Genomic DNA, 12297 nt, shown 5'->3' with positions numbered 1-12297 from the left:
TTGACCAATAGTGTGTTCACTAACACTTGGTGTTGCTTTCTTCTTACCATCCTAATTTCCTGAGTAAAATGTTCCTCTCTCTTCATGATATATACACTCTGTTGTCAGTGGAGGGTGCTGCGTAGCTACAGGAAAGGGAGACAGTAGTTGCCATAGTGGTGGCCAGCTTCCATAAATACTATTTTTAGTGAATAGTATAGTGTTGAATGGATGTTTTCATCCCTTCATTCATCCTTTGTTCATTGTAACTTCATTTTAAGAGTTACCATAACAACACAAATCAAAAACGCTTTCAATGTTAGACACAGGCCAGGGAGATCTAGGTTACAAATATAAAAGTTAAAATAATTTTTATATGTATAGCAGTTTTGTTTCTCCAGATCCTTCCTTCTACAATTTTCTGTTTTCCAGATGACTTCTGATGAAGTTCTTGTCAAGACTAGTATACATTAGAGGCTTAAAACTGAAAGCAGAATCGGATATGGCAACTCATAAAATCGGTAGTTGACCCAATGGAAGATGTCAGTGCCCACAGGCCCCTGCCAAAGCTGCCAGCTATGAACTGGTGGTTACATAGTTTGAACCTGAAGTCGTAAATAATAAGGCTGAGTCAGTTAAGGACTAGAAGAAGGAGATCAGCACAATATTTACATTGGTGTCAAGGTCATCCATAAAATCTGGTTTGTAACAGCAATCCTTTCCTTTTTGCGAATTTACAGAAAACACACAGGGAAACTGCAATGAAGCTGTGAAAGGAGCTATCCCCTGAAATTTGTGTCAAACTCTTGGCAACCACAAGATGAAAAATCCTGTAGGCTAGAAACGTACGTTATACATTTCAGACAGAAAACTAGAAGGCAGTGTTGAGATGTTCAAAGGCATATTTTTCTATAGCTGGTCTACCAAGCCTCGAGCTGTTTCAAGACATATTGAGCACCCTTCTGGATAAAACTGATTTTCATCTGATTATTTTCTGTCAAATTGCCAGGCCTTTCACCTGTCCCTTTTCCCAACAATCAGTTGGTCTACAAAATCCTGGTTGTCCCCAAATCTGTATCCAATTATCCTGCAACCATCAACATACTTACCTACAAGTAAGAACCCCAAACTACTACTTAGGTAAGTACTACTAAAATACTTACTTACTTAATGTGGTTAGAACTGAATAATTATTCTCTTACACTGAAAAGAAGATGATTACCAAATATTAACTGCAGCAGGACAACTTGAGAAGAGATTCTAACCAAGTTCCATTTAGTTTTGTCATAGCTCCTGGGATGTCTTTACATTTTCATAGATGGAAGATGTTCAGTTGTGCATAAAACAGATGTATACTATGATATGCAAATAGCAGCACAAACATGCACTATTTTTTTATCATTCTACATACAGCAAGATTCTTGGTTTTGTTAATGGATAGGAAAATACCACTACTGTGGCCTGTCCTATGACAACACAATTGCAGACACAAAGATGGACCTCCATTTATAAAATGCCACATGCAACTGGTTCTCAGCTGAAATCCAGAACATAACTAACCACCCTCAAGATTTTTCATCTTTATATATAATGCATAGACCTAAGTGGACTGAGAAGTGTTACAGAAATCAATCACAGTGATGTCATTATAATTATTCTCCTTTATTATTATTCTTCAGTTTGAAAAAGGAGCCAGGAGTCGCAAGTTACGCTAATTGGCACATTTGCTTTATTTTTTTAAAACAAACTGGGGTTGTATTTTTCATTCTGTTTTTCTTTGTTTGTTTTGTCTCCTTTAGTTCATTCCATCATCACATTGAAAAAGGGAGAAAAGAAAAATCTTTGTTCTTTTTTTCTTAACTCACTCAATAGGTTTGGACTCCTCAGATGAACGTAACATTGCACACACACTTGGAACAGAGAGAGAGGGAAAGAGAGAGAGAGAGAGAGCGCATTCGTGGTGGGCAGACAAACACACGCACGCGCAGACCAAAGAATTCTGATACAGTGCAAGAATTTTCCCAAAATGATTGGATCATCATTACCAAAAAACTCGCCATAACAACACCAAGAAACAAAATGTTTAAGCCACACTGTTTGACTGGGATTTTTCCTGCTTTTTTTTTCTTTAAATGTTTGCCACACAGAGAGAAAAAGGATTGTGGGAGGAAGGAGTGGACAAGGAGGACAGACAGACTCACAGGTGTGAGTGGGAGCGGGTCAGATGGGAACAAGGAAGGAAGGAAAGATACAGGAAAGAGGAGGGAGGGAGGGGCAAATGGGGAGTCATTTCTTAATGTTCAGGCATTTTCTTGGTCCGCCTTGCTCTCATCTTCTTTTGCTTCTTCCTGCTGGGCACTTTCAGAAGGTTTGGTTTCTTCTACAGCATCTAAGAGGCACAAACATACAACAGTAAGGACATGCATGGAGCAAGGATAACTGTATTAGAAAAGGGGAGTGCACATATTAGATTGGAGTTGACTCCTCTTTCTAGGTTCCAAATTCTAGACATGTCTTGACAACTTAAGTCTGGAGCTTTCCTACTTCCCAGGCCCACTGGCCTGTGCCTTACTAACTTCCTTATTCTTTCTGGACACAGGAATGAAACAGAGATCCTAATAGAATGTTGTACAATTGTGAATATGGGGCAGTGAATAAATTCATTACACTAAGTACAATTAAATTTTATACCAGTGAATCTAATGTGTGTTGATGACATGGGAATATGCAGCAGAAAGCACTAGATACATGGCACATCTAAAAAAAACCCTGACACTGGTATTATCTGGAGGGGGAAGGAAGAACTGGAATATACACCAGAATCAGTGTTCCCTCTAAGCTGAGTTAGCATGAGCTAGCTCACAGATTTTTAGCCTCCAGCTCAAAAGATGTTTGTCTTAGCTCAGGAAGGATGACCCCAGATCACACTAATTTATGCAGTAGCTCACAACTTCATCATCATCATCATCATCATCATCATCATCATCATCATCATCATCATCATCATCATCATCATCATCATCATCATCATCATCATCATTTTATTTGTATCCCACCCTCCCGGCCGAAGCAGGCTCAGGGCAGCTTTTGCTCACAAGACTCTGTAGCTTAGAGGGAACATTGACAAGAATGTGGCCTGGGTTAAATAATACAATCAGGAAAGCAAAGATCAGTCTGAAAAGTCTAGATATATTCTCATCATGTCATCTTGTCTTTAGAAAGGGTTATTTCTTGTATTGCTTCAATTTATAGCTCTATAAATGTAATATAATGAATGTCCTTTGGGAAATTCCTTCCTTTCGGTTTGTTGAATTCATTTATGCTAGGTCATCCAGGAATATAGGCATTTTAAATAAATAGATTCCTTGTGCTATAGTTCAAAATATACAGGAATTTTGTATTGTGAGAAAAAATCTTCATATATCATAATGATACTGGCCTCCAGGACTTCAAATGATAGCCTAATAATGGTGCTTCCCAAATAGAGGCTGCAAATAAATTTTAAATGAATTACAAGGGCCACTTATCCCCATCAAACTTGCTCTCTCTCCAATGAGCATAGTAACAATTAATTGGAAGATTCGTCTCCCAGTCCATTCTCTGGTTCTAGCAAGGTCAATGATGTTGGTTGACACAGGCCTATTAAACCAAGGGCCCTCCTTGACTGATAAAGAGTAAATCTGTATCTTGCACTGGGAGGTTCCCAAGTATTATTCAACTGAGACCTGGAGTTCTGGAATTTCAACCAACAGAGATCAATTCCTCTAGAGGAAATGGCAGCTTGGGAGGGTCAATTCTATGGAATTGCATACCCACTGAGTTCTTTCCTCATCCCAAACTCCACCTTCCCCAGGCTCTACCTCCAGTCTTCAGGAATTCCCCAAGCCAGAGTTGGCAACCCTATTCCCAGCATCAATATTCTTCCTTATGCTTGGAATGACTGAGAAATCATCTGTGTTAAACTAGATGTATAGTCCTTGAGTAGTTAAAACATTAAGGACAAACCCTTTCTCTACAAACGGCACTTCTTGGTTTACTATGTGTTTCCTTGAAAGGACAAGGATGATATACATGCGGGTTTTATCAGTAAATGAATGAGTGTTGTGAATAAATACAGCTCTGATTGTTATAAAGTTGAGGGAAGCAGGAGGGGTAGAGTTCGGAAGGAGGAGAGCATTCCCATCTGCCTTCACCTACACTATGTACTAATGGCTTGTAGGCTCTGTTCCAAGTCTTCCTGCCCTACATCAGTGAAATTAGATTGAGTGGATTTCCGAGTAAAAGCCATCTCTTGGGATTGGCCCAGCTCTCTTTGACTTGCCAAGATTAATTAAACAGGAGAAGACAACAACACACCACCACGGATCTTTTTTTGTGGTTGGTGGCTTTTGGCTTTATTTTTGTGGGCTTTTTGTTTTTTGTTTGAACTTTTGTGGGATCTTTAAATGATCAACCACACTGCCAGCTAAAATAAATCATATCAGCTCTCCAGATTCTTTACAACAGCCTCAGGAGATTAGTTCTTCACTGTTCTTATATTTACAGCTGACAATGCTCGCTCAAAAACAACCATCTTGTTCCCTTGACATTCATAGCATCAGCCGCTTGATTGGCTTATATCCACCTTGACCTTTGTGGTAACTCATTGTATTAGAGTCATTCAAGACAATATAGCACACCATTTATTTCTGCATGGCCTTTTGGGAACAAGTGTGAAACATACTATAAATGTGTGTGTTTTAACTATATCTAAGGATTTTAGGCTTGTGTAATATCATGAACAAAGCAGCCCCATGGCGCAGAGTGGTAAAGCTACAGTACTTCAGTCCAAGCTTTCTGCTCACAACCTGAGTCTGATACCGGCAGAAGCTGGGTTCAGGTAGCCTGTAAGGGTGTGCATTTGGTTCGGCTGAACCAAATAAATCTCCGAATACCCCCTGATTCGGAAGTATACGACATCGTATACTTACGAATCCAATTCACAGGCATTTTATGAGAGCCGTATATAGCTCCCATATACTTCCGAATCAATATTCGGAAGTCCATAGAAAAGGCGGGAAAGGAGCTTCTGAAGCCTCAGGGGAGCTGCTTGCCTCCTTTCCCACCTTTGGAAGCCTTCTCGAACTCTCCCATAGCATCTCTAGGATCAGGGAAGGAGGGGAAGGGGGAGGAGCTCCAGCAGCCAATCCAAAGCATGCATTTGCAAAATGCACTGCAAATGCACACTTTGCAGGGCTGTTGTGTAGCTAATGGCTGGGCTAATCCCCCAGTCATCAGCAACATTGTTGTTCTTTTGTTTACACCTGGTTCTGGGTGTTACTTGTTTACTTGTTACTTTTGTTTACTGGTCAATAACAGAGCAGTGGTATTTTTTTAAACTTCTCTGTGTATGGCCAGAGAACCTTTTTAAGGAGTCTGTCTGGCTGAACTCCATTCCATTGCTGCTGTGTTGGTGTTGGTGTGTGAGAGAGATTGTGCTGGCCTCAGCTGCTGCTGCTGCTCTCTCTCAGCCTTGCCTGACCTGCCTGGAGAAGAGAAGACATCTATTAAGACAGTCTTGGGGTTCTTGTTTTTATTTGAGTTAGGATAAAAGTAAAAGGACTTTTTAAGACTCAGAGTCCCTTTACTTCTCCAGATTTGGGTGGGTAGCTTACTTGGGGCTAGGGGGTTCTGCTGGGGGTTGGGGCCTGGGGTGAGGGGGTTGCCAATTTGCCTATATCTTACTTTAGTGAGAGGACTTTTAAAAGTGCAGTGTCCTTTTACTTTTCCTGATTTAGGTGGCTTGGATTTCTTAGGGTTAGGGTGAAGGTTTTTTTGGGGGGAGGGGTTGGTAAAGTTCCTGTATTGTTAAAAGTCAAGTTTTTTACTGTTTAAAAAGGATTCTGTGTTTGATTTGTTGCTGCTCTGTTGTGCTGCTGTTGTTCCTTTTCTCTTCTGGTTCTGGTTCTGGTTCTTGTGGGGCGGGGCTGTTTGGCCTAATTTTAATTGTTAAAACATCAGTTTTAACAGTTGAGTTTTTTGGCCTTTTCTCAGTGATTTGTTTGGATCTATTGTTGTTGGTTTTACATCCTGTCCTGTTGTCCCTTTTTCTGGTTCTGGGTTTGTTTGTTTGTTTGTTTGTTTTTTGGGGGGGGGTGTTGACTGATTTGGCCTGAGGTTTTTTAGTGTTAAAACATCAGTTTTTTAACAGTTGAATTTCTTGGCCTTTTCTCAGTGATTTGTTTGGATCTGTTGTTGGTTTTGCATCCTGTCCTGTTGTTCCTTTTCCTGGTTCTGGTTTTGGGGGGTGGGGATAAAAATTAAGCTTTTTTCTGTCACGTTTTGGTTTTTTTTAATTACCTCTGGTTGGTGTGAGGGGGTTGGTGTGTGGGGTGGGTCACTTTCATGTTTTTATAGAGTTATTTTTGGAGTCTGAGGGTGCTTTCGGTTTGGCTAGGGCCACTAAATAGGCTGCCCCACTAATAAGGGTGTTTTTAGGGATTGTGTTTTTTGAAATTTAAAACAAAATTAGTCCAGTTTAGGGCTTTATTTTCTTTCAAAATTCAACTAGGCCAGATAGGGGCAATTTAAAAAGATTTTAGGTTTCTCATAAAAGGCAGTGTGACTATGAGGCCACATCAGGCTCCCTTTTAAAGAGACTAGGGTTGCAGTGCATCTTGCTTTCAGCCACTGAAAGCTGGTGCATCCTTAGATTTCCATAGGGTCAACCACAGCTTCTCTCTAGTTATAGGGGACACCTGATTTCTAATTTGCAAGGAAATCCGGTTTGTCCCAGGATCTAGTTAGGAGAAGTTTAACTAGGAGGATATAACAAGGATTGCCTTCATCTCAAGGTAGCCTTTTAAAAACTGTAGCCAGGTAGAGGCAGGGTCACCTAATCTCCTAAACTTTACCAGACTACTACTACCCCAACCCAAAGAAGGACAGGTTAGGTTCCAAAAAAACTAACAAGTTTTGGTGGGAGGGTTTTTAAAAAGAAGTCAGGGCACCTGTTGGTTCAGGGTACAGTGTAGTGAGTTAGGTTTGTAAAAAAAAACCCACTCTTAGTTCAGGTTGTGTGAGACTGGCCAAGGGTGACATGAGTGACAGGCAGCAGAAGAGGGGCCCTGGAGGCAAGGCCAAGGAGAAGACTAGAGACATGGAGGGGACGGGGAGGACCCAGTTCCCCCACACACCTGTGCACAGGGCCACTCCACAGCCACCTTCCAGCACTCCAATCTCTGGCCCGAGTGTGATGAAGAAGTCCTGCCTTGGGCCCTTCATCGAGGCTGCTGCTGGGGCTGCTGCTGGCACTGAGCAGGGGTCTGCTGCTCAGGCAGTCTCTGCTCCAGCTGATGTCACTCAGCCTCAGCAGCCAGAGGAGGGGCAGCAAGAGCAGCCCTCCTTGGAGATGAGCTTTGGGGACAGTTTTCTGTCCAAAATGATCACTCCAAGGAGGGTGCAGAGTGTCGTGCAGGAGCTGGAGGAGAAGCTGGTTGAGGAGGACCAGCCCTTCTTCGGTTCCTTTGGGCACCAGTAGTCCATCAGGGAATGGCCAGGAGGGGAGGTCGCATGGGGTAGAGGGGGAAGAAATGGAGACACACAAGGTGCCTCCATCTCCACCCACTTCCCTCCGGCAGCCAGCCCCTCCTGCCACCCCGACACACGATGTGTCTGCCCCGAGCACCTCACAGGAGGTAGCTCCGGACACCCAAGCTGCCAGTCACCTCCGAAGTCTGGAAGCATTTTCGACTTATGGAGGATCCACGCTATGCGCAGTGCCAGCTGTGCAGGGCTCGGATCAGTTGTGGGTGGGATCCTGCCCACCTGACTCCGGGGGGATGCGGAACCACCACCAGGCGGTGCTTCTTAAGGGGGAGAAGCAGGCTGGTGCTGGGGTGCCCAAGCGGCCAACACCACCCAGCCAGGAAGTTCATCCCACTGCCTCCAGAGCTCTCCAGGAGAGTTCCGCAACAGGGCAGAGACGCCAGGCATCTCTGCCTGAGATGTTTGGTGGGAGTGGAACCTATGTGCCAAGAGGGAGAATCAGGAATGGCAGGAGAGTGATCGCCTGGAACTTTGCCAGGTCGGTCGCCCATGGGCTTCCATTTTCAGTGGTCAAGAATCCTGGGGTGCTAGGGTTGCTCGAGTACCTGGCGCCCTGGTACAAAGTTCCTGCTAGAACCACCATTTGCAGGACCATTGTGCCATCTGTTTTCAGGGTGACCAGATGAAAAACCAGGATCGTTGGTATCTAGCCGCGACTCATGAGTACCTCGTTTCTAGTGCCAGCTCAAGGCTGTGCAGACGTTCCTCCAGCAGTGCACGCCCTGGTTGTTAGGCTGCAGGAAGGGCTTGAGGCCTGCTTTCCGACTTTCACCCAGGATAAGGTCTACATGATGGCAATCATATTAGACCCGCGCCTTAAGGGCATGATCGCCAAGTGGGTCAACGAGTTCAATCGCTGGTGAGACGAGCTCTCCCAGAAGGTCGAGCGCTGCAGAGTCAGGGCGGGCCCAGTGCTGGTAGCTGAGGAGAAGGGAAGGGGAAGCAGCTCATCTGCCACTTCCACTGCTGTTCATCCCCAACCTCCCTGGCTAGGCAGTGTTTCCCACCAGACTCACGCCAAGAAGAGTGCTGAGATGACACTCATTGGGTGGCTTGTTGGCCCCTCTGGGAGCGGTAGGCTCCTGAGAGCGGAGACAGGTGCTGCGAAGGTGACGGACTATCTTTTGGAGCCCAATGAATCACAGGAAACATCCCCTTTGGACTACTGGGTCGTGAAGGAGGCGGTCTGGCCAGCCCTCTCCTCCATGGCCTAGGCGTTCCCACCGATGAGCATGCAGAGCCAGCGCGTCTTTTCACATATGTGCGACATTGTCGGCCCACATCGCAATCACCTGCAACCCTGGACAGTTGAGCAGTTGGTCTTCCTGAAAGTCAACTTGTCTCTGTTCGGCTCCCCGAACGTAGACTTTGAGAGTGAATGAAGTGAGCACCTACTTTTGCCTGCATCCTCTCTTGGACTCTTGGAAGGTGGTTGTAAAATGCTCTCCTACTAAACATAAGACTAGAGTCCAAAGACAGCCTCACTCACAAATTGATTGGCAGTGCAGCCCCCCCTTCATCCATCCACAAACCAAAAGTGAATGCTGATTTAAAATCTGCAAAGCAATCCAAATTTCCCCAGTCCCCATCCACACATGCCTAATAATACTGAAAGGGCCATTGCAGCCCCCAACTGTATCCAACAGCACCCACAGGCCCAGCGAGGATAACCCAGGTTTTTTTTCCAGGGGCAGGAAGAAGAAAGAGGGAGGTGCTAGTGATGATGACAGGCAGCCAATGCTCACCATACCAATGCTGAGGTCCCTCTAATGGGACAGTGATAGCTGGTGTGTTGCTGCTGAGCTGAGAGAGAAGGAATGGTTCCCTTCCTCTCACACAATCTGAGGCCCTTTCAGTGATCTTCCTCATTTGGGGTGCAACTCTGGCTTGCCTCCTCATGGTGCACCCTGAGTAACGCAAAAGAGCCTGGACCAGCCAACCATCCATCACTCAAGGTAAGTCTAAGTGCTTCTTGTTTTGTGTCAGATGCAGAATGATGTGGAGCTAGGTGTGGTCCACCGTTTCTCTTGTTTGAGAGTTGTGTTGTTTGGGGCAGGGCTGGAGAGCTGGCATCTGTAGGTTGCGTATTCTGTGGCAGGGAAGTTGGCATCTGGTTGAGAGACCCAGAACCAGCATGCTTGTTGTGCTTGGTCAGCTCTCCCCATGTTGTTTGGGGGAGGGCTGGAGAGCTGGCATTGCTGCAGCCAGGTCTGCAGAGCAGACTTTGAGCAGATTGTGTTTTGTGTGGCAGTGATATTGGCAACTGGGTTTATATTGGTTCCAGGCCAGCAGGGTTCAAAGAGTAGATAGATGGATTTAGTGGCATGGGTCTCCAGATGTTTTTTGCCTACAACTCCCATCAGCCCCAGTCATTGGCCATGCTGGCTAGGGCTGATAGGAGTTGTAGGCAAAAAACATCTGGAGAGCTACCGCTGGCCACCCCTGATGTAGTGCATTTGGGTCCTACAGAGATTCTCTGGTATGAAGTTAGGTTTGGCTTTGGGTGCTCCAGGAACTGAACCCCCTGGTCCAATTTTTTTTTGGCCTTGTGGGTTTTATGTGGGACAGCGCCTTGAAGCTGCACAGCAGTTTGGGGGGATCTCCTCAAAAACCCCTGCTCCCCAGAGTTACTTTCCCCACAATAATTACAGTGGGGGAAGTGGCTATAATTGTTTTTTTCTCACCATTGGGAACAATGTTCCTTTTGGGGTGCCCACAGATGAGTGCAGGGGGGTTGCATGCGGGGGAGTCCCCTGAAACTGCCCTGCGGTTTTGGGGCCTCTCCCTCAAACTCCCCTCTGGCCAGAGCCAATTTCCTCACAGCAATTGTAGTGGAGGAAGTGGCTAATTGGGCTTTCCCCAGTTTTGGTGGCAATGGGACATTTGGGGAGCCCAAAGACAGGGACCTCCTGGCCCAATCTTTTTGAGACTTGGGGGTTTTGTAGGGGAGAGTCCCCTGCGGGTTCCCTGCAGTTTTGGGGGCTCTCCTTCAAACCTCTTCCCCTCCAGGAAGCTTCCAATATACCCTATTTTGCTATTGATTTCAATGGTCCATAATGGTGGGATAGGGGCACCCTCTTTGTGTGCCCCTGGAATGGGAACCCTTGGCCCAATCTTTCTGAGACTTGGGGGGTTTGTAGGGAAGAGTCCCCTGCAGATTTGGGGGCTCTCCCTCAAACCACCTCCCCTCCAGGCAGGCTTCCAATATACCTTATTTTGCCATTGATTTCAATGGCCCATAGGGTATAATTGGGCCGTATATTCGGAAATAGCCGTATCTCTCCAGTCTATACAGCTATTCCGAGTACCAGTATTCGGAAATATACGGTATTCCAAATATTTTGGCCCCGTAGATTTCTGAATCCAATTAATTTCTTTTCTTTTTTTTTTTGCACACCCCTAGTAGTCGGCTCAAGGTTGACTCAGTCTTCCATCCTTTGGAGGTTGGTATCATGAACAGGATGTGGAACAGTATAGTATAGCCCAATCTTGTCAGTTCTCAGAAGCTAAGCAGGGCCAGTACTTGGATGGGAGACCACCAAGGAAGACTTTGCAAACCACCTTCACTTGTTTACTTGCTTTAAAACCCTTTGGGGTCTCCATAAGTCAGCTACCACTTGATGGCAGTTCACACACACAATATCATGAACATATGTGTTTAGGATCAAATGGTATGACTTTGCATTTTCCACAGAAAATCTAAATTCTGCCGAAAGCTAGTGTGGTACAGAGATCAAAACGTTGGACTAGGATCTGGAAAATGGAAGCTTTGATCTCCACTCTTCCATGAAAGCTCACTGGGTAACTTGCAAGTTATTCCCATTCAACCTAATCTACCCCTAATCCTAAGAATGAAGGAGGGGATAATTATGTTGTTAGCGCTGTTGGGTTCCCATTTATAGAATCATAGAGTTGGAAAGGACCTCTAGGGTCATCTAGTCCAACCCCCTGTACAATGCAGAAACTCACAAACACCTCCCCCCTAAATTCACAATTCTTCATTGCTGTCAGATGGCCATCTAGCCTCTGTTTAAAAACCTCAAAGGAAGGAGAGCCCACCACCTCCCGAGGAAGTCTGTTCCACTGAGGAATCGCTCTAATGGTCAGGAAGTTCTTCCTGATGTTGGGAACTCTTTTGATTTAATTTCAACCCATTGGTTCTGGTCCTACCTTCTGGGGCCACAGAAAATAATTCCACACCATCCTCTATATGACAGCCCTTCAAGTACTTGAAGATGGTGATGGTGTCACCTCTCAGCTCTCTCCTCTCCAGGCTAAACATCCCCAGCTCCTTCAACCTTTCCTCATAGGACTTGGTCTCCAGATCCCTCACCACCTTCATCGCCCTCCTCTGGACTCATTCTAGCTTGTCTATATCCTTCTTAAAATGTGATGCCCAAAGCTGAACACAATACTCCAGGTGAGGTCTTACCAGAGCAGAGTAAAGCGATACCATCACTTCACATGATCTGGACACTATACTTCTGTTGATACAGCCCAAAATTGCATTTGCCTTTTTAGCCACCACATCACACTGTTGACTCATGTTCAGCATATGATCCACTAAGACCCCTAGATCCTTTTTGCACATACTACTGCTAAGACAAGACTCCCCCATCCTATAACCATGCATTGGATTTTTCCTACCTAAATGCAGAACTTTACATTTATCCCTGTTAAAATTCATTTTATTGATTTTAGCCCAGTTTTCCAGCCTGTCAAGGTCATCCT

At 45.1% G+C, this 12297-nt stretch overlaps 1 protein-coding gene across 1 annotated transcript in view; it reads right to left on the bottom strand.

Annotated features, from left to right (window-relative positions):
* Positions 1–1685: 1685 nt before the first annotated feature.
* The window catches only part of GAP43 (growth associated protein 43), a 95768-nt gene continuing 85156 nt past the window's right edge, over positions 1686–12297 (bottom strand). Inside the window, exon 3 of the mRNA XM_060234653.1 lies at positions 1686–2368. Coding sequence (XP_060090636.1) covers positions 2280–2368 — 89 coding nt within the window. The 3' untranslated portion in view covers positions 1686–2279. The remainder of the gene's footprint in view (positions 2369–12297) is intronic.

This window comes from Heteronotia binoei, chromosome 3, assembly GCF_032191835.1.
Source record: "Heteronotia binoei isolate CCM8104 ecotype False Entrance Well chromosome 3, APGP_CSIRO_Hbin_v1, whole genome shotgun sequence".
Lineage (NCBI taxonomy): Eukaryota > Metazoa > Chordata > Lepidosauria > Squamata > Gekkonidae > Heteronotia > Heteronotia binoei.
The sequence above is the reverse complement of the archived record's forward strand: the minus strand, read 5'-3'. Positions and strand labels throughout refer to the sequence as shown.